A 22,862-nucleotide genomic window follows, 5' to 3' on the forward strand; every position below is an offset into this window, starting at 1 on the left:
TCTGACCCAGAGTGGGCGGCTGATTTAGAAACTCACCAACACGCAAGGCAAGCGTGGTGTTTTAACTGCCAAATTTACCCCCGTCATGGCGAATTTCAAACGAATCGTGAATAGTGAACCCCAGGTGGGTAGATCAGTAATGGTAAGTCCCACACCTCATAAGGTCTGCCTCAAGGATTCTTGGGGAGGCAAAAATTCGCAAACGATAAAATCCAAAAAACACATATTGATGCATATTACTACCTACAATGCGAGAAGTCTGTTGTAAGAAGAAAGACTTACAAAGATGGAGAGTGAAATGTCAAATATCAAATGGGACATAATAGGAATCAGCGAAGTGAGAAGGAAAGGAGAATGTCTGAAGACCCGAAGTACAGGGCATCTTTTCTACAGTATGGGTAATGAAGAAACATCAGAGGGAGGCATTGGGTTTTTTATACATAGAAAGCATAGTGATAAAATTACATCTATTAAGGGAATATCGAACAGAGTTGCCTACTTAACATTACAACTCAATACAAGATAGAGCATATATACAATTACATCTATAAATTCTCCTGTCACAGTGTTAGTTTCCATACTCCTCCGAGGCCGCTTGACCGATTTTTATGAAATTATATATGTATATTCGGTAGGTCTTAGAATCGGTCGTAATCTACTTTTCATATCCCTGAGTGATAGGGGGAGTTGCCCCTAACCTTTTGTAATGTTAGGGGGTTGTGTGTACATAACGTACTCTATAAGACTACGAGTACATACAAATTTAAAAAAATATGATCAAAATCCATCAACAAATTCCACCGATATTAATCGTAGCATATGTTTGCAGAATCAGTTTCATTTTTTGAGTGCACGTATTTTAGTAATTCCCCTCCACCGACCACGAATTAATTCCGTTCGGACGCCATTTTGAAGCTTTATTAGCCACTCTGTTGAGGTTGAAAGTTTACTCAAACTTTTACACATAACCTATATATGTTCAACTTCAAAATGGCTCTAGCTAGGTTGCTTAATCGTTATAAACAAAGTAGCTGTCAATGAAATAAAAAAAGTGGCTAACTTTCACCGTAATTAACCTAGGCGAAAAGTTTTTCATTGAAAATTCGTATAAAAATACCAGTTTTTCAAATTCCATTGTAGTTTTAGCCTACAGTCAATATTAACAAAGTTATTCAAATTGTTTTTAAGCCAAAAATGACTCTATTTTAGTAAAATGTTTTCTGAGTGATAAAAATGACTTTTTAATGATTTTTTTAAACGCTTTGAAAATAATGACTATTCTTCTTTCGTGTTGTTTTCACAGAATTGCTGTATCATTATTATTTTCTGAACAATAACATTGCGAAAAAAACGCTCTTTGGGATAAACAAATTGAATAAAAGACTAAGTTTTCACTCTAATGGCATATAGCATATCCCACCAGAATGAAAACAATGGGAACCTTCTCTGGTTACACCTCCGAGGCTTCTACAATTTGCAAGCCATACGGATGCTGAGACTAAGGAAGATGAGGGAATTCTACAATTTACAATTCACGTCCCATCTGCTCAGCGCGGTAAAGTTCCAACGAGACTGGTTCCCTTCATACTCCACACAGAGTAAATGTAAATCAAAAATGAATAACCATTCTCAATTTCGTTGCAAAACGAAAATACAGCCGAACCATATTCCAGTCCAATCAGAGAGTGCTGCAAGCACCTCTACCGGTTTCGAAACTTATTAGTCTCTCATCAGGAGGCACATATGCTGCTCTCCCTGATCCAACCAAAACAAACCTCAGCGTGCAGTCCCGAATTGCAACGAACGAAATGGCATAGATGCCCTAGCGGCAACTGCTAGCAAAAGACTAAGTTTTCACTCTAATGGCATATAGCATATCCCACCAGAATGAAAACAATGGGAACCTTCTCTGGTTACACCTCCGAGGCTTCTACAATTTGCAAGCCATACGGATGCTGAGACTAAGGAAGATGAGGGAATTCTACAATTTACAATTCACGTCCCATCTGCTCAGCGCGGTAAAGTTCCAACGAGACTGGTTCCCTTCATACTCCACACAGAGTAAATGTAAATCAAAAATGAAATTGAGAATGGTTATTCATTTTTGATTTACATTTACTCTGTGTGGAGTATGAAGGGAACCAGTCTCGTTGGAACTTTACCGCGCTGAGCAGATGGGACGTGAATTGTAAATTGTAGAATTCCCTCATCTTCCTTAGTCTCAGCATCCGTATGGCTTGCAAATTGTAGAAGCCTCGGAGGTGTAACCAGAGAAGGTTCCCATTGTTTTCATTCTGGTGGGATATGCTATATGCCATTAGAGTGAAAACTTAGTCTTTTGCTAGCAGTTGCCGCTAGGGCATCTATGCCATTTCGTTCGTTGCAATTCGGGACTGCACGCTGAGGTTTGTTTTGGTTGGATCAGGGAGAGCAGCATATGTGCCTCCTGATGAGAGACTAATAAGTTTCGAAACCGGTAGAGGTGCTTGCAGCACTCTCTGATTGGACTGGAATATGGTTCGGCTGTATTTTCGTTTTGCAACGAAATTGAGAATGGTTATTCATTTTTGATTTACATTTACTCTGTGTGGAGTATGAAGGGAACCAGTCTCGTTGGAACTTTACCGCGCTGAGCAGATGGGACGTGAATTGTAAATTGTAGAATTCCCTCATCTTCCTTAGTCTCAGCATCCGTATGGCTTGCAAATTGTAGAAGCCTCGGAGGTGTAACCAGAGAAGGTTCCCATTGTTTTCATTCTGGTGGGATATGCTATATGCCATTAGAGTGAAAACTTAGTCTTTTGCTAGCAGTTGCCGCTAGGGCATCTATGCCATTTCGTTCGTTGCAATTCGGGACTGCACGCTGAGGTTTGTTTTGGTTGGATCAGGGAGAGCAGCATATGTGCCTCCTGATGAGAGACTAATAAGTTTCGAAACCGGTAGAGGTGCTTGCAGCACTCTCTGATTGGACTGGAATATGGTTCGGCTGTATTTTCGTTTTGCAACGAAATTGAGAATGGTTATTCATTTTTGATTTACATTTACTCTGTGTGGAGTATGAAGGGAACCAGTCTCGTTGGAACTTTACCGCGCTGAGCAGATGGGACGTGAATTGTAAATTGTAGAATTCCCTCATCTTCCTTAGTCTCAGCATCCGTATGGCTTGCAAATTGTAGAAGCCTCGGAGGTGTAACCAGAGAAGGTTCCCATTGTTTTCATTCTGGTGGGATATGCTATATGCCATTAGAGTGAAAACTTAGTCTTTTGCTAGCAGTTGCCGCTAGGGCATCTATGCCATTTCGTTCGTTGCAATTCGGGACTGCACGCTGAGGTTTGTTTTGGTTGGATCAGGGAGAGCAGCATATGTGCCTCCTGATGAGAGACTAATAAGTGTCGAAACCGGTAGAGGTGCTTGCAGCACTCTCTGATTGGACTGGAATATGGTTCGGCTGTATTTTCGTTTTGCAACGAAATTGAGAATGGTTATTCATTTTTGATTTACATTTACTCTGTGTGGAGTATGAAGGGAACCAGTCTCGTTGGAACTTTACCGCGCTGAGCAGATGGGACGTGAATTGTAAATTGTAGAATTCCCTCATCTTCCTTAGTCTCAGCATCCGTATGGCTTGCAAATTGTAGAAGCCTCGGAGGTGTAACCAGAGAAGGTTCCCATTGTTTTCATTCTGGTGGGATATGCTATATGCCATTAGAGTGAAAACTTAGTCTTTTGCTAGCAGTTGCCGCTAGGGCATCTATGCCATTTCGTTCGTTGCAATTCGGGACTGCACGCTGAGGTTTGTTTTGGTTGGATCAGGGAGAGCAGCATATGTGCCTCCTGATGAGAGACTAATAAGTTTCGAAACCGGTAGAGGTGCTTGCAGCACTCTCTGATTGGACTGGAATATGGTTCGGCTGTATTTTCGTTTTGCAACGAAATTGAGAATGGTTATTCATTTTTGATTTACATTTACTCTGTGTGGAGTATGAAGGGAACCAGTCTCGTTGGAACTTTACCGCGCTGAGCAGATGGGACGTGAATTGTAAATTGTAGAATTCCCTCATCTTCCTTAGTCTCAGCATCCGTATGGCTTGCAAATTGTAGAAGCCTCGGAGGTGTAACCAGAGAAGGTTCCCATTGTTTTCATTCTGGTGGGATATGCTATATGCCATTAGAGTGAAAACTTAGTCTTTTGCTAGCAGTTGCCGCTAGGGCATCTATGCCATTTCGTTCGTTGCAATTCGGGACTGCACGCTGAGGTTTGTTTTGGTTGGATCAGGGAGAGCAGCATATGTGCCTCCTGATGAGAGACTAATAAGTTTCGAAACCGGTAGAGGTGCTTGCAGCACTCTCTGATTGGACTGGAATATGGTTCGGCTGTATTTTCGTTTTGCAACGAAATTGAGAATGGTTATTCATTTTTAAATTGAATAAAATTTAAACTAATTGACGCATCGTCTTAAAATTTTTAGTGGATTTTTATGAATTTTTATGGACTGTTTGACTCAACTTTTCATGCAATATAAAAGTCTTAAATTCATTTTCGCAAAAGTTATAGCAAATTTTTTATTTTCGAAATTTTAGTTTTATTTTGCAATATCCGAAGTAACAAATAATCGGACCAAAATTCAAAAAGTTCTATTTTAAACCTTGGCTTATCTACTAAAAGAAAAATATTATAAATAAGATATTTAGTTACCCTATTTTTACCTGTAGCGATTTAAACGAAAAAACTTCCATTTTTGACCCTTATTTGTTAATAATTAAATTTCTCGTCCAAACTGTGACGGACATTTTTGTATTTATAATGTGTTAGGTATATAGTATGCAAAAAACCTATTTGCAACCTGGCTGCTCAAGTGTCCCGAACATGGTATATTTTTACCTTATTTCCCTGGTGTATATAATTATATACCATTTAAAGGGTTCTCAACCTGGTATTTCTTTGGTGGCTTAGCTTGCAATTAACCTGTTTTTTAACACTGATGATTATTGTGTAAAAACTCAAAAACGTTCTGTGATGTAGCCCTTAAAGCGATTTTAATAAATATTTTTATACCTTTTACAAAGGATTTTCCTTAAATATTTTTGTAATCTTTTGTACTTACTTGTTATCAAGGATGCAGGCAAACTGTTCGTAGGTCAGGAAATCTGTCAGATATGAATGAACATGTGGACAGTTTGACAGTAGACTGCAAGTTCCCTTAGGGACATTCTTATTGGGTGTCCTCGTACATTCCCCATTAGAAAGGACAACTTGACCCTCGCCCAAATCATATGCTCCTAGAAAAGTTATTAGAATATAGAATATTGTTATTATAGATACAGTTCCAAACTTGTAATAGTAATAAAAAGCACAATTAAAAATAGACAATTCTATATCCAAACCCATACATATAAGGGGTGTTCGACAGGGATGTATGCTTTCCCTCTTTTATTTAACATTTATTCGGAAGCCATATTTCAAGAGTCTTTGGAAGATGCAGAGATGGGAATCAAAGTGAATGGAGTATTGATCAACAACATACGATATGCTGATGATGGGGTCTTAATTTGTAACAACATAGTAGATCTTCAACAACTTGCCACTATAATCGGAGAATACAGTAAGCGAATGGGATTCAAGATTAACACCAAAAAGACCAAATTCATGATCATCTCCAGAAACTTGGATGCACTTGAAAACTCCATCATAACACTGAATACCAAGTCCATTGAAATATTGAGCAAATTTAAATACCTGTAAACGTGGCTTTTTGAAGACTGGGCATCTGACAGGGAAGTAAAATGCCGCATTGAGTAAGTTCGACTAGCCTTCGTTAAATTCAGGATTGTGTTCAGAGTTCGATCTTCAACTGAGACTAAGGTTTACTAGGTTCTACGTATGGTTGGTGCTGCTACATGGAGTAGAGGGCTGGACACTCAAAACGAGGGATATAAACAGATTATAAGCCTTTGAAATGTGGCTTTATCGCCGTATCCTAAAGATACCGTGGACGGCGAAAGTTACAAATGTAGATGTCCTTAAGAGAATCAACCAAGAACACCAACTTTTCGAAACCATTAAGAAAAGGAACAGGGTATCTTCTTCTTCTTAAAGTTCCGCTCCTATCGGAGATTGGAAATCATTCTGGCAATTATAATTTTGTTGGTTACGCGCCGGAATAGTTCAATTGAGCTGCATCCAAACCATTCACGGAGATTGCGTAGCCACGAGATTTTACCTCTTCCTACGCTTCTTCTGCCCTTGATTTTGTCATGGATTATATTCCTTAATAGTTCGTATTTTTCACCTCTCATGATGTTGTTCTGAAGCTATTTTCTTGTGGCATTTTTATGATTAATTATTTATATGGGAAATAAGCCACAATTAAAATAAAAAAAATAATTTTATTAACGTTTCGACGTCTAAATCGGGTGCCGTTGTCAAAATACAAAATATTACTAAAGTAAACAAAAGTGTTGTTGCCAAGCAAAAAAATTCTTCTAATAATTTATTTAATTTCACTCATTTATATTGGCAATTCAGACATATATTATACATTTTAAAGTAGAAGACTTTAAAATGATATTGCCGATATTTATGAGTTGCGTTCCTGGGACGACTTACTGAAAGATAGTTCATTCGATTACATGAAATCAACCTCAACTCAAAAATATCCGTCATAAAAAATTAAAGCATGTGATCTGCCTTTAAAAAGACAACCAAATGCAACGACAGTAAAATTCCCGCGTTAGAGACTTCATAGTAAATCACAAGGGAAAACCAGGAAAAAACCCTGTGATACTATCCCGACATCGTAAGTATTTGGTCTTACATTAATTTACTCTCAAAAAATTATACCAAATTCTGACTTGTAATATGTTTAAATTATAAATAATATTAATAATACTAGATATATAAGTAATACTAAAATATAAAATATGTACTAGCTCGATATTATTGACTTAATAATCTTGGTATTTTCTTTCTATTGACTTCCTCTTTCAGTATGGGTAACCACATCCTACTGCATTCTACCGAGGAATTTGCTACACAATTGGTTTCATTTAGCATAATTAGAGCTGCTTCTTTGATTTTTCTCTTTTTACTATCTGATTCTTTCAGGACTATACTTGAATCTCTCCACTGAACTCTATGTTCATTATCCCATGCGTGTTGACATATTCAGTGGAGAAATTCAAGTATAGTCCTGAAAGAATCAGATAGTAAAAAGAGAAAAATCAAAGAAGCGGCTCTAATTATGCTAAATGAAACCAATTGTGTCGCAAATTCCTCGGTAGAATGCAGTAGAATGTGGTTACCCATACTGAAAGAGGAAGTCAATAGAAAGAAAATACCAAGATTATTAAGTCAATAATATCGAGCTAGTACATATTTTATATTTTAGTATTACTTATATATTTAGTATTATTAATATTATTTATAATTTAAACATGTTACAAGTCAGAATTTGGTATAATTTTTTGAGAGTAAATTAATGTAAGACCAAATACTTACGATGTCGGGATAGTATCACAGGGTTTTTTCCTGGTTTTCCCTTGTGATTTACTATGAAGTCTCCAACGCGAGAATTTTACTGTCGTTGCATTTGGTTGTCTTTTTAAAGAAAGATCACATGCTATAATTTTTTATGACGGATATTCTTGAGTTGGGGTTGATTTCATGTAATCGAATGAACTATCTTTCAGTAAGTCGTCCCAGGAACGCAACTCATAAATATCGGCAGTAACATTTTAGTCTTCTACTTTAAAATGTATAATATATGTCTGAATTGCCAATATAAATGAGTGAGATTAAATAAATTATTAGAAGAATTTTTTTGCTTAGCAACAACACTTTTGTTTATTTTAGTTATATTTTGTATTTTGAAAACGGCACCCGATTTGGGCGTCGAAACGTTAATAAAATTATTTTTTCATTTTAATTAATCTTTCATGATGTGCTCCAAGTATTCCAACTTCCTGATTTTTATGGAATTTAAAACTTCGCATTGTTTTCCTAGTTGTTCGAGCACTTGTGCGTTTGTTTTACGATATGTCCATGATATTTTCAGAATTCGTCTACAACACCACATTTCAAATGCTTCCAGGTTTTTAATATTGGATTGTTTTAGTGTCCATGCCTCAACCCCATACAAAAGGGTGGAGAAAATGTAACAACGAAGAATTCTTATCCGGAGCGTTATATTGATATAGCGATTACAGAAAAGTTTCCTCATTCTGTTAAAAATGGATCGTGCAATTTCAATGCGGCATCTTATTTCTTTTGTCTGATCAGTATCTTCTGTGATCCATGCTCCAAGGTATTTGTATTATCCAGTACTATTCTAACTCTGATGTTTTGTGCTTTTATAAATACCATGAACTTGGTTTTCTTCAAATTTATTTTTAGTCCATAATCGTTGCAATGTATATTTAGTTGTTGAGCAAGGTGTTGCAATTCTTCCAGTGTTCCCGCTAGAAGTACGGTATCGTCAGCATATCTTATATTATTAAGTGGCTCACCGTTTATTATTAGGTCCTCATTGACTTCGGCCAACGCTAATTCTGAGACGAGGTATCTGGGTCACATTATGCGAAACAAAAAATACCAGTTCATTCAACTTATAATCTAGGGTAAAATTTACGAAAAGAGAGTAATAGGACGCAAGAAAATGTCCTGGCTCCGAAACATATGGCAATGGACAGGGATTAACGACGCGACATTCGATCTCTGATACACATTACAAGAAACAGAGAGTTAATAAAAAATGTGATCGCTAACATCCATTAGTGGATTTGCATCTGAAGAAGAAGATACACGTCCAAATAAATGTTACACTTCATTTTTTTCAATCGTTTTCAACTACCCTTCTCCAAAAAATTAACGCACCACCTTAGAAATGGGTCATTTTTGATGTCTCGAATTTCCTAAACCTGTTGTCCGCTTTAAGTGATTTTTTCAACATGTTATAGCTATATTCTTTAACAACATCGCTGTAATTATATTATTGCTAGACAGCTCAATCAAACTGTGTTCTTTTCTCAAAGTTCGCAACACCCGTATGTGGAATATTTTAGCATTTAGAAAATACTAAAATTAAAACCAACTATAGCCTCAGGTGTTCTTAACATTCTGTTTTTTGATTCATTCGCTCATGTTGGATAATAAAAAAGTTAGGTATTTTAACAACTAGCCATGTTTTTAATCAATACAGGGTGTTTTTAAATAAGTAGGATAAACTTTAAGGGGTAACACTGCATGAAAATATACTGACTAATAGTTTGCTTGATAAACGTATCTCCTTAAATGCTTCGTTGCCGAGATACGGCGTGTTGAAACCGAAGATTTGCAAATGAAATTTGATGGGTTTCAAGAGGTAATTATTGCGCATATTTTAACATACAATTAAGAATTGTACATTCACCACTGGCGTGCATACGGGTTGTAGCCTAAATTCTTTTAAAGAAAAAAATAGTACTTAACTAAGATATTTAAAATTAAAAATCATTTTTGGGTTTCTCGTTCAATTTGTGACAATAAATATATTTTTCCTTTTTTCATACAACGCGCCGTGTCCTTGCAAAAAGTAAAATATATAATCACCACTTACAAAGTATTCGAAATTAGCTTCTATTCTTTAACACCCCTTATCTCGGAAACAAAGCATTTGAGGACATACAATTATCAAACAAACCATAATTATTTTTTCATGCAGATTTACCCCTTAAAGTTTGTCATACTAATTTAAAAAGACCCTGTATTGATGAAAAACATGGCTGGTTGTTAAAGTACCTAACTTTTTTTATTATCCAAGAAAAGCGAATGAATCAAAAAACAAAATGTTAAGAAAACCTGAAGCTATAGTTGGGTTTTAATTTTAGAATTTTTTAAATGCTAGAATATTCCACAGGTGGTTGCGAAATTTGAGAAAAAAACAGTTTGATTGGTATTTTCGGTATACAATGATCATTTACCGGTCTAGCAACAATATTACTACAGCGATATTGTTAAAGACTTAGGCTATAACATTTTAAAAAATTGCTTAAATCGGACAACAGGTTTAGTAAATTAGAGACATCAAAAATGACCCATTTTGAAGGTGGTGCCTTAATTTCTGAGTGGAGAAGTGTATTTTTATATTTTATACCAGATATCTGTTTAATTTACATAAAAAGGTTAAAGAAGGTAGTAACAGCTAGAATAGAGGTCAATGGATTATAAGTTAACAACACTAGGTATTCTGACAGTACTGTCAGAATGGCGGACAATTTACAGAGGCTATTATACAAGATAATTGAATATAGAGAAAGTAAACGGACTATCAATAAACTTCAAGTAAACTAAATTTATGAGGTTATCAAAAACCCATAATAATGATAAAAATTAACGGTAATACATTACCGTTATCGGTAATGCCTTACAGTTAACAGTAATGCCTTGCCGTTAATAAGTAGAACACTACCACCATCTTGGCATAATACTTAATTACACGAAAGTTTACTCCAAAACAATTTAAATTCGTATATAATAAGCACGAACAAACTTCACTAAAATGAGAAAGGTACCTACTTTATAGATAGGTACCTTAGGGTACCTTTGTAGGTAGTAGGGTGAAATATTTTTTTGACTCTGACCTGTGACATGGAAGCGAGGACCCTTAACGCAGCAATTAACTACTAAGAAGCTAGAAGCATTCAAAGTGTAAATATATAGAAGAATCCTGAAGATATCATGGGCCGAGAATGTAACAAACTACGAAATGATAAGAAGAGTTAACAATCAAAACCATCAAAACACGAAAGTTGCAATACCTGGGGAGACCATGCTCGTTGAGAGATACGACCTACTTCAGTTGGTTATACAAGAAAATATCCAGGGCAGAGGATGTATTGGAAGGAGAAGAATCTCATGGCTGCGTATCTTGAGGGAATGGTAACTATTCAGAGCAGCCGTATCTAAGACCAAAATAGCCATTTTGATTGCCAACCTTTCACGGGGATGACATGTAAAGAAGAAAACTGTAGACTACCTTATTTAAGCTTAGGCTTGAACACAATGAAAGGCGAAGGAAATTATTTATGAAGACTTAAACTTTAGAGAAGAGTTAAAGCCTGTTTTATTCATTCAGATACTTTGCACGATACTTGCAAGAGATTTCTGACTACAACAAAGCAATGTTAAGAATATTGACTAGTTTTTAATTATTTACCTATTCTTATATGTCAACTTACCTCCTAAAATACTTAAAGTTCCATTTTGGTGAACGATATTTTTTAACCAGGGAAGCAGATCTTTTATTGCAGGTTTTGACGTAGTGCTTGTAGGTGCAAATGTAGTGGATATTATATCTGTAAAATATATCAATATAGATTATATATCGTTTATAAAAACGTTTCAAAAATGATAAAAAAAACATATATTTTGGGGGTTTATAGGTGTATCGCCCAATTTTTAAATAACCTAAAGGACTCAGATACTTCAAATTATATATAACATAAAAAACCTTGACATGATCAATATTCACTTCTATACAATGGAGAATATCACCAAAACTCCTAAGAAACAGTTTCTCGGGTTTTTGAAGGTGATGCATATTTCCTAAAATCTAGAAAAATCGTGGGGGGCTAAAACTGCGAGTCTTGTTTTTTGATCGCATAGGACGTAAAATAAATAAAAAAGGGGAATTCTGGTAGGGGGCATTGATCGCATAGGACGTAAAAAAATAAAAAAAAGGGGAATTCTGGTAGGGGGCATTTTGCCTATCTTAACAAGGGTATCTTTTACAATATGGCGATTGTGTGATAAGCTTGTTCTGGACATCGAAGAAGCAAAATATCAGAGATAACAGTGTCGTAAAAATATATACAATGTGGAGGGCACTTATTGAATAAAATTATTTCTGTCCTTGTTTCAGAAAATTATAAAAGACGCTGAGACCGGTTGATTTCTAAATAAAAATATGCACTTTTTAAACATAAATTTAAATATACATAAAAATTTATAAGGTGATCCTTGCCAGTCTAGCAGAGTCCGTATGCTTTATTTTTAATAGAACACCCTATATATTCTTATATTTTTAAAAGCTGCTTATGCCCGGTTGCACCAACAGATCTTAAGCTTAAGTCGAGAATATCATAAGAATTAATATAATAGAATTATAATATATTACAATAAGAATACCATAATATAATAAAAGATATAATTGATAATAAGGTAAGAACCTAAAATTACGTTGCAACGTAAGTGATACTCAAGGAGGCCCTATTTATAAATAGAGCTTAGCTACGCTGGAGCTTAAGATCTGTTGGTGCAACCAGGCATTAATAACCTGAATTCAACGAACTATATCATGTAGGATGTATTATGAATAATACAGGGTGAAATTTTGAAATTAAAAAGTATGGAAACTACTTAGGGAATAAAATTTTTGTGTCCTTATTTTAAAAAATTATAAAAAATACTGAGATATGTCAACTTTCAAATTCAAATGGGCGCTTTACAAACATAAATTTAAATATACAAGGTGATTCACGCAAGTGCAGAATAGTCCGTGATCTTTAGTTTTAATAGATCAGCCTGTATATTTTTATGCTTTTAGCAGCAAGCTACTTCACAGCCTCATCTCAAAAAAGTGTATTATGTAGGGTTCATTATGAATAATACAAGGTGAAATTTTGAAATTATTTATAAATTTTGTTACAGACATTAAATACAAAACCCAATAGATTGAATACTTAATTTAGAAAATGTATGCCTTTATTTAGCTAATTTAAAAAATATTACCGTTATTTAAAGCATGACAAATTATTAATTTCAAAATTTGATGTAGGTATTAATAGATGAAAATTATATCTACATAATTTTAAAATTTCACCTTGTATTATTCATAATAGGCCCTACATAATAGGTACACACTTTTTTGATATGATGTTACTTAGCAGATTCTAAAAACATAAAAATATACAGGGTGATCCATTAAAACTAAAGATCATGGACTATGCTGTACTTGCGTGAATCACCCTGTATATTTAAATTTATGTTTGAAAGCGCCCATTTGAATTTAAAAGTTGAAATGTCCCAGTATTTTTTATAATTTTTTAAAATAAGGTCACAAACAATTTTATTCCATAAGTGGTTTCCATACTTTTTAATTTAAAAATTTCGCCCTGTATTATTCATAATACACCCTACATGATATAGTTCGTTGAAATCAGGTTGTTAAGCAGCTTTTAAAATATAAGAATATATAGGGTGTTCCTTTAAAAATAAAGCATATGGACCCTGCTAGATTTGCAAGGATCACCCTGTACATTTAAATGTTTGTTTAAAAAGTGCACATTTTTATTTAAAAATCGACGGGTCTCAGCGTTTTTTATAATTTTTTGAAACAAGGACAGAAATAATTTTATTTCATAAGTGCCTTCCGCCCTTTATAGTAAAAATCAAACAAAAAAAATAAATCCTCCTATAAATTTTGAAGAAATATGGCTACTTACGTGTAGGTCTCCATGTAGCTCTCCATGTGGCATGAGGTTCTGTAATGATAATAAAGTACTTTAGTGATTTTACAATTTAACATACTGATATAAATAAATCTTGATACTCAAAACATAATAACAGTATTAAAACTAATTCAGTAATATTTTTTGTTTCATTTACTTTCTGCAAAATGAATATTCTCCCGTTTATCTTTAATAGTCATACGAAAAGATCTTCCTCCTCTTAAACCCCCATTTTCTATCGAACCTCCAATTGACTTGTTACCCTTTCATTAAACTCTCACTAAAAAATCAGACTGGTTTGGGGGGAAAGTGGGGGAGAAGTTGGTAAATTAAGAGTTTTTACGATTTTCGTCAATATTTCTAAAACTTTGCGGTTTAGCGTGAACAATGTTCTATACAAAAATGTTCTACATTACATTTTAAATAAAAAAGGTTCTACGCATCATCCTTCTAAAACAAACGGTTCCAAATTTACGGAGGCAATATAGTATAATTGGTCAAAAAAAAGGCTTAACCCCGTCATCCCAAATTAAAGTTTCCTTCCAACACCAAATTGTTGTATATGGTCTACATATTCTTCAGTAAAAATATACACCATTTTTAGCGTCGGGTTCGAGGGGGGGGGGAGGATTTGAGGGGAAAAGTTTTTTGTCGTAAATATTTCAAAACCTAAGCGGTTTAGCGTGAACACTACATTAAATTTGAAATGAAAAAGATCGTATACATAATTGTTCTAAAATCACCAACGGTTACTGAGGGTGTATAGTGGAGGTATTCCATATTTTTTATATTACTTGGACAAATTATATTATTATTACTGAAGAAACTAATTTTTTTAACAGGATTGTGTTTTCTAAATATATTTTCTGGCTATTTCAGTGGCCGGTGGTATGTTACTGATTAGCCCTTGTAGGAACGTCAACGTCACCAAGAGGCTTCTACAGGCCTGGGCCATATAAATCTCTGGTACGGAGAAACCCAGTCTGAGCTTTCTATGGACAATATCGTATGAATATCTTTCCAACAGTAAAATTTTTGTGAAAAAGTGAAGTTCATACGGAAGCGCTTAATTTTCGTCAATGGTGTTCGCTTTTTCCGTCACAATTTGCTCATTTTCATCTGTAGTATGATACAATAATTGATCCAAAAGATGGCATAACCCAGACATCCAAAGTGAAAGTTATCCTCCAACACCAAATTATTCTATATGGTCCACATAATGTTCAGAAAGAAGTCACACCATTTTGAACTTCGGGTTTGGGGGAGGGGGAGAGGGGGGATAAATCGGTAAATTCGTAGTTTTGGGGGGGGGGAGAAGTCAGTATATTAGTAGTTTTTTTACGTTTTTCGTCAATATTTCTAAAAATATGTTTTAGGGTAAATTATGTATGTTCTATACAAAAATGTTCCACATCAAATTTAAAACAGAAAAGATTCTATACATAATTCTTACAAAATCAACGGTTATAGAGTTACGAAGGGCGAAAAGTGGAGGTTTTCGATACTTTTTATATTTTTTGGGCAATTGATGATGATTTTGGGTGGTGAAGTTGACGTTTCTTCAAGGGCTTATTACTAACATACCATCGGTCACTAATAGCTAATTTTATTTACAAAACACAATCCTGTTAAAGAAAATTTCCTTAACTATGCTTTGCTTTTAAACCAGGAGGAGTAAACTAAAAAAACAGACTCGTGCCCAAGAATTTCACTAGAAAAATCACCAAATACATCTTCTTTTTTGGTTTAACTTATCGGCTTTTGACGGTAATCGATAAATATTATATTTTATTAATACGTCGCTTAACAGTTCTAAAAACAATCGTTTTTTATATAAAAGCCGATTAAAAATCTATAAATTAAAGGAATTACGCAGAAAATACAAAAATCGCTGATGTAACTTAGTTAACCTATGAAATGCTAATAGTGTCAAAATTTAATAAATGTCATTAGTGGCAAAATTTAATGAGCTATTTTTTCGCAAAACTATAAATTTTATTAAAATTTTGTTAATTATAAATTCACTTCGCCCGAAATTTCTCTAAATTATCATCTCATTACTAGCTGATTCAGATCTTGGTCAAAATCCATGTTTCCTTGCAATTGTCACGTACCAAATAATCAGTTTTCGGTTAGATTAATGACGTTGCTAAGCAATCTCCACCTAAGATTACACAGACAGCATTACCTGAGAATTGCTATTATATTGTCGGCATCTCAAGAGAAAACAAGTTATTCATATTATATTGTCCAATGTCGCTAAAAATAAGCAAAACTCTCTCAGTAACGTTGTAAGAACTCCCAATGTATATGCAGTATAACCATAGATATATTAACCAATAGATTAGGCAGGGTCCGAAAAATAGCGTAATTCGGAGCAGTTCGGGTCGGTGGTCTATCTAGTATCTATTGCTCTCTACCGGCGTTTAGCTTTCTCTCTCTAGAATATGATGGCTGCTGCCGCTGTAACTCTGTGTCTGTGTCGTTCTATTACTCCCACCTCTTGGTAGATACGTTCACACTCGCACTAGACAAAGATAGCTAGACCACTGTATTTGATATTGGCGTTACACTGCATTGAGTGGTGTATCCCTAGGGTGGTCTATTGTTAACATGTCTCTTGGTATAACTCACTAATAAATTCAGTATTTCGACTATACCACAATTACCCCATATAAACATTATACAGGGTGTTTCATTAATAATTGTCCATATAGTAACTGGAGAAACCTTAGCACAAAATACGAAGATTTAACCTCTTCTTATTCTTCGTCTAGCCATTCACGTCCACATCTGAACATAAGCCTCTTCAAGTCTTCCTTTCCATTGTTTTTTGTTGTACGCTACTTGTAGCCAATTTTTCCCGGCAGTTCGTTTCAGATCATCTGTCCATCTCATAGGAGGTCTGCCTCTGGGTCTTTTGTGTTCGTATAGTCTCCAGGTTAGAATTGTTCTGTGCCATTTGTTAAGATCGCTCCTAGCTACATGTCCAGCGTATTCCCATTTCAATTTTAGTGATTTTTGTACCACATCGGTGACTTTGGTTTTCTGTCTTTTCCATATAAGATATGCTACTCTGTCTGATATGGGCTTGAATTCTTCGATACACTGTGTGAGGTTTTGTTTTACCAAGAATCCCACTCCAGTGTGTTCGCTACCTTTATGCATAAAATGTGTGTCATTTTTTAGTATTACATACTCATCACTTTTTCTTCTGGTTTCGCATATACCCAGGATATCCCATTTTATATCCTTTAGTTCATTTTCTATTTCTGGGAATCTATTTTCGTCTGTCAATGTTCGAATATTGTAAGAACATAGCCAAATTGTCATCTTGTGGCAGCCGCGCCCTGCCCAGGGATTCTTGGCACCCCCTCTTCCGTCTGTTGTTTGATCGCTGCCTTGATCAAGACTTTGAGAAGTGCTGGGGACTGGGGGCCTTTTCTTTTTGTGCTATCCATTGACTTAAAGGTTTGGACCGTTATCTCCTCACGCTGGTCCAGTGCGGGTTGAGGAGGGAAGGATTTGGGTAGGTTTGGGTTGGTGGGTAGGATATAGGGACTAGGATCCGCTTCTCTCCCGGAAGAGGATTGGGAGAAAAAGCCGAACTCGCGTACGCAAGGACAGGGGCGCATCCCTGAAGCAGACCTGTCTTTACTGGGATCGTAAAGAGAGTCTACCCGCTACCCCTAAATTTATAGATTTAACCTAAAACACTTAAATAAAATGTGGTTCCTTACTGAGTTACAGGGTGTTTTATCTAAAAATTTAAAAATTATTTTTGCTCAGCATTTTAAAACTCTTCTACGTATTCTTTTCATACTTAACAGAAAGTGCGTCTACTAGACACCGTACTAAATTATGATAAACAAACGTTTCTAGCTACCACCAGAGGCGTACGACAGGGAATGGTGGATGGTTGACCCTTCTCAAATTCTACGCCACTGGAGGAATTACTGTTTTAGTACCATTTTTAGATTCTCCAATAGTTTCTATTTAAATAATATACTCTTCATTGGTAACGATAAAGTCATTAGTTTTCGAGATATTTGAAGTTAAATATGAAACGGCAGTTATTTTGATTAATTTATGATATGATTCATATGATTAAAATTTAAAAATTATTTGTACCCAGTACTTTAAAACTATTTGGCATAAATATCCTTATCATACTTGGCAGAACGTGTAGGTACTGTACACCCTACTAAATTAAGATAAATAAACGTCTCTAGCTACTACCAGAGGCGTACGACAGGGGATAGCCACTGACGAAATTGCTATTCTAGTATAATTTTTTGATTTTGGAATACTTTTTATGTAGATAATATACTCTTCGTTCGTAACGATAAAATGATTAGTTTTCGAGATATTTGAATTTAAAAATGAAGCGACACAATACACTGATCAAAATTACCGTGTCGTTTCATTTTTAACTTTAAAGATCTCGAAAACTAATGACTTTATCGTTAGGAATGAAGAGTATATTATTTTCATAGAAAGTATTGGACAATCTAAAAATGTAACTAAAATAGCAATTTCGCCAGTGGCGTAGAATTTGGAAAGGGTCAACCATTCAATTTCCCCCGTTGTTTGCCTTTGGTAATAGCCAGAAACGTTTGTTTAACATAATTTAGTAGTTTGTACAGTACCTATACTTCCTGCCAAGTATTAAAAGGATACGTCGAATAGTTTTAAAATGCTAAACAAATATAACTTTTAAATTTTTAGATAAAACACCCTGTAACTCAGTAAGGGACCACATTTTATTTAAGTGTTTTAGGTTAAATCTTCGTGCTAACGTTTCTCCAGTTACTATATGGACAATTATTAATGAAACACCCTGTATTTAACTTGGACATGTCCCAAGAATATTCTTCTTCTTCTTCTTGATGTGCCTATCTGTGACGAACATCACGGTGGCGATCATCATGGCAATCGTCACTTTATCTGCAGCAACGCGGAAAAGCTGTACAGATGTTGTGTTGAACCAGGTGCTGAGGTTCTTTAATCAGGATGTTCTTCTTCTTCCTGGACCTCTATTTCCAAATATTTTTTCTTGCAGGATGGCTTGTAGGTGGCATATCTGGATTCATTTCGCATAATGTGTCAAAAGTATTCCAACTTTCGAGATTTGATGGTAGTTAGTACCTCTCGGTTCTTCCCCATTCTTCTAAGGACCTCCTCATTTTGTGCCTCGGTCAGTCCACGGGATTTTAAGTATTCTCCGATATAGAGACACATCTCGAATGCTTCCAATTTTCGGCGCATATCTTCGTTCAAGGTCCATAATTCAACACCATAAAAAAGGACAGAGAAGACGTAGCATCTCAGCACTCTTACCTTTATACCAATAGAAAGGTTGTGGCTCTTGAAAAAGGCTCCCATACGGTTGTAGCCGAGTAGCCGGTGCCGAGGTAGTTGTAGTGCCTCACTGTTTATACAGGGGTTTGCTTGATGTAGAGTTGACCTTCTGTTATCTTTTTCTTGTTAATGATTATAAGTTTTGTCTTCTTTACGTTTATATTGAGTCCATATTGTTGAATGTAATACGTATTTTGTTCATTAGGACTTGTAGGTCTTCTAAGTTGTCCGCAAATACTGTGGTGTCATTTGCATACCTGATGTTATTTAGCCGGTATTGTCCTTTTCATAAGCATTTTTCAGTGCGTAACAAATGATAGGAAAAAGGGTAAGTCCATGATAATACACATTTATGACATTTATTCTAACATGACATTTTAGTTAAATCTGACAGTTGTTACATTTTATTTTCAATTTGGAATAAAAACAAATCAAATGTGTTTCTTGCATTTATAAAATGGTATTTTCTTTGATTTGTATAGTCTTATAAATTATACAGATTATATTTGTAATATTATTATCTAATTAAAAAAATAATATTTTTTGGCGCCATCTATCGACAACTAGAATAAGTAGAATAAATGTTGTAAATGTCTGTAATCAGCGACGTGCCTTTTTTTCTGTCACATACAATTTAATGCATTAGAAAGAAATCGAAAAACTGTGACGCACTGAAAGATGAGAAAAAGAATACCCGTTTAGTAGAATACCTTTTTCAGTTTCGTGCAAAGCTTCGATAAATATTCTTTCAGAGTAGAGATTGAAAATTAGGGGGGACAAAATGCAGCCTTTTCTCAATCCACGCATGATTTTCATATATTCGGTGTGTTCACAGTCAACTCTAAGATTTGCAGTCTGACTCCAGTAAAGGTTTCCAATTATTTTCAGATCTTGGTTGTTAATTCCAGTTTCTTTTAGTATTTGCATCATCTTGGCGTGCTCGATCAAACGCTTTCTCGTAATCAAGACATGCGTATACGTCGCAATTGACGTCTCTGCATCTCTGGAATAAGACTTTAGAGCAGGGCGCATCTGTAAAAATATTAGTACATTTGGATGTTGAGAGATGACTCACATTTTTCTGAAGAAATTGCTTGAAAATAACTCATATAATAATATTTGAGTTATCCTCTCACTCAAGAAGGTCTGGAACATTGTTTAAATAATCAAAATATCAAAAAATGAAGGAAAAATTCGATTTTTTTCTTGGTTTTTTTATTATAACTTTAAAAGTATTCATTTCCGAGAAAAGTTGCACTAACATAAAAGTTGCGTAATTATATTTCCTGCAATATAGGGTTAGTTAAAAATTATAGAAATTGTCAGCCTTGTTGAAAAATAGCAATAATTGTGAAAAAAACATAAAAAACAATTATTTGCGTTTTACGATTTTCAACCATTTATGCTACACTTAGAACCTTCATATTTCACTCAAAAAACTTTATGATAAAATAAAATAATACTGTAAATTTCATTAAGATTGGTATAATACATTTTGCAAAATCAATTTTGCAATCCAGCTTTCGCAAAAGAAATTCATTTTTTAAAAATATTGCAGGACTGAAAATAGAGCAGAGAGCAAGTTGAATTTTTTTACAGATAGAAGAATCCTGTATTTTCATTTTCAATTTGCAAAAGTAAAATCGGTTAACTACCACGACGTCAGGAATTTTTTAAATAAACAATAATTTTTGTTGCTACGCGCAGGACAGTGGATACGTTTGCTCTGATTGGGCATTCCAATGACCTTTGATAATTATTAATAAATTTTAATTTTTAGTACATTTCAATATAAATAAATAAATTTGTTTATTGCAAAATAAAAACACATACTCTGTCTTTTGAAATAACACTTTTTTAGCAAAAACTTTCTTTGTTCATATATTTTAACTTAGAGAATAAAAGTTTATTATTTTTAAACATACGCAATTATTTAAACAATATTTCACAAACAATAATCAAATTAGTTTGATTTTTGTGGAATTTAAATATTAAAATACAACAAAATATAGAGTAAGAAAATAATATATTAGATAAAGATTGGAAGAAATTATGGTGGAAATCAACTTATGTGAATCGAACACCACTGTCCTGCACGTAGCACCAACAATTAATGTTTATTTAAAAAAATGCCTGACGCCGTGGTAGTTAACCGATTTACATTTTGCAAATTGCATGTGAAAGGTGCAGTATTGTTCTATAAGCAAAAGAAATTTCAACTTGCTGTCTGCTTTATTTTCAGTCCTGCAACATTTTGAAAAAATGAATTTTCTTTGCGAAAGCTGGATTGCAAAATTTATTTTGAAACATCTATTCAACCGATCTTGATGAAATTTATAGTACTTTTTATTATATCATAAAGTTTTTCTGGGTAAAATATGAAAGTCCTAAGTGTAGCATAAATTGTTGAAAAACGTGAAATGCGAATACTTGTTTTTTTTGTGTTTTTTTGGAAATTATTGCCATTTTGCAACAAGGGCGACAATTTTTAAAATTTCTAGCCAATCCTATATCGTTGGAAATTTAATTGCGCAACTTTTATGTAAGTACAACTTTTCCAGGAAGTGAATACTTTAAACATTATAATCAAAAAACGAAGAAAAAAATCGAATTTTTCCTAAAATTTTTTGACATTTTGATTATTTAAACAATGTTTCGGACCTTTCTGAGTGGAAGGATACCTCAATTATTATTATATGAGTTAATTCCAAGAAATTTCTGCAAAAAAATATGAGTCACCTCTCAACGTCCATCTCAAAACAGATGCGCCCTGGACTACTTTTATTGAAAACAAAGCCTCTCTCGTAACAACAGCATTTATGAACCCGAACTGGTTGGGCGAAATGTGACTTTCACATGGCTTGCAAACTCTGGTGTGGAATACCTTTCGGAACAATTTTAGGGGATGACTCATCAGGCTTATCGTACGCCCGTACGGCATTCTTCGCATTTTTTGGCTCCAATTTTTTTTTTGGAAGTGCAATAAACTTAGACTTCAACCATTCTCTTGGTATTTCTCCAAAGTTGTATATGTTGTTGAATATATTTTTGATTATTGCTATTGATTCGTTGTCCATTAGTTTGAGTAGTTCTTTTTGTATATTATCGAGACCTAATATCAGAATGATTCAGGATGATCAGGATGATTCATAATCATTATAAATTAAACTAACATAGTATCTAATATTTTAGAAAATGTACTTACGAACTAAGAATCTGGAATCTAAGTCATCATCAAGATCAGCAAAAGCTGATGATTGAGAAAATGTGCTGTAACTTCGTTGACCTAAAATAATGTATAATACTTTTAATTTACAAGATTCTTCGATATTTAAAAAAATTTAAGAAACTTTAACTTTAACTTTAAAGAACTAAGTTGCTAAGATGCGGCGGGTTAAATATATAAACAAACTAAAAAGAATTTTAAAAAAGTCATCTTAGCTAAATGATTAAATGATTTGGAATGCCTAGTAAAATCGACATTGCAAACTGACTGGAATATGTGGAAGATGCTTCCTCCAAATTTTATTAGAAAGATGGCTAGTGTCATTAGAGATACTGCTATTGAAATACTTAAAAAAGCGTCAGGAAAAAAGTTCGGAGAAGAGAACTGGTGGTGATCTAACACAGTTCAAGAAAAATAAAAAGAACCGAAAAAATTCAACAGAGCAGTCATTGTGTCACATCAGAGGTTTTTTTTATTATTTGAACATAAAAAAGCAAGTTAGATATTGGTCGGAACTTTTATTCAGCAGTAAGAATTTATTTAGTAGTAATGGGAAAATTTTAATACTTAGTGCCCTTAGTGGGTATCATACACGTCCAGCTTGCATTATGTTTTGGTCTAAGAATTTAGATAACGGTGTGGAACTGGTGAGAAATGCTATGAGTCGCAATACATTCCGGAGCATAAAAAGATCAGTGGCGGCTCGTGGCCTTGGAGACAGGGTCGGCAAGGTTTTCTTGTCTCCTTATATAGCTATACCATCAAACTAAAAGTTTTTGATGGTTGTTT

General features: G+C 34.4%; 1 protein-coding gene across 2 annotated transcripts in view; it reads right to left on the minus strand.

Moving 5' to 3' along the window:
• Positions 1–22,862, minus strand: part of LOC114324545 (inter-alpha-trypsin inhibitor heavy chain H4) — an 83,937-nt gene that overhangs the window by 3,198 nt on the left and 57,877 nt on the right. Inside the window, exons 12-15 of one of the 2 annotated variants that reach the window (XM_028272398.2) lie at positions 22,053–22,133; positions 13,481–13,519; positions 11,216–11,332; positions 5,107–5,281 (exon numbers count right to left, since the gene is read on the minus strand). In XM_028272398.2, the coding sequence (XP_028128199.2) occupies positions 5,107–5,281; positions 11,216–11,332; positions 13,481–13,519; positions 22,053–22,133 (412 nt within the window). The remainder of the gene's footprint in view (positions 1–5,106; positions 5,282–11,215; positions 11,333–13,480; positions 13,520–22,052; positions 22,134–22,862) is intronic. The other variant, XM_028272399.2, reaches the window with a different exon arrangement.

The sequence above is a fragment of the Diabrotica virgifera genome, chromosome 8, assembly GCF_917563875.1.
Source record: "Diabrotica virgifera virgifera chromosome 8, PGI_DIABVI_V3a".
In the NCBI taxonomy this organism is placed as follows: Eukaryota; Metazoa; Arthropoda; class Insecta; order Coleoptera; family Chrysomelidae; genus Diabrotica; species Diabrotica virgifera.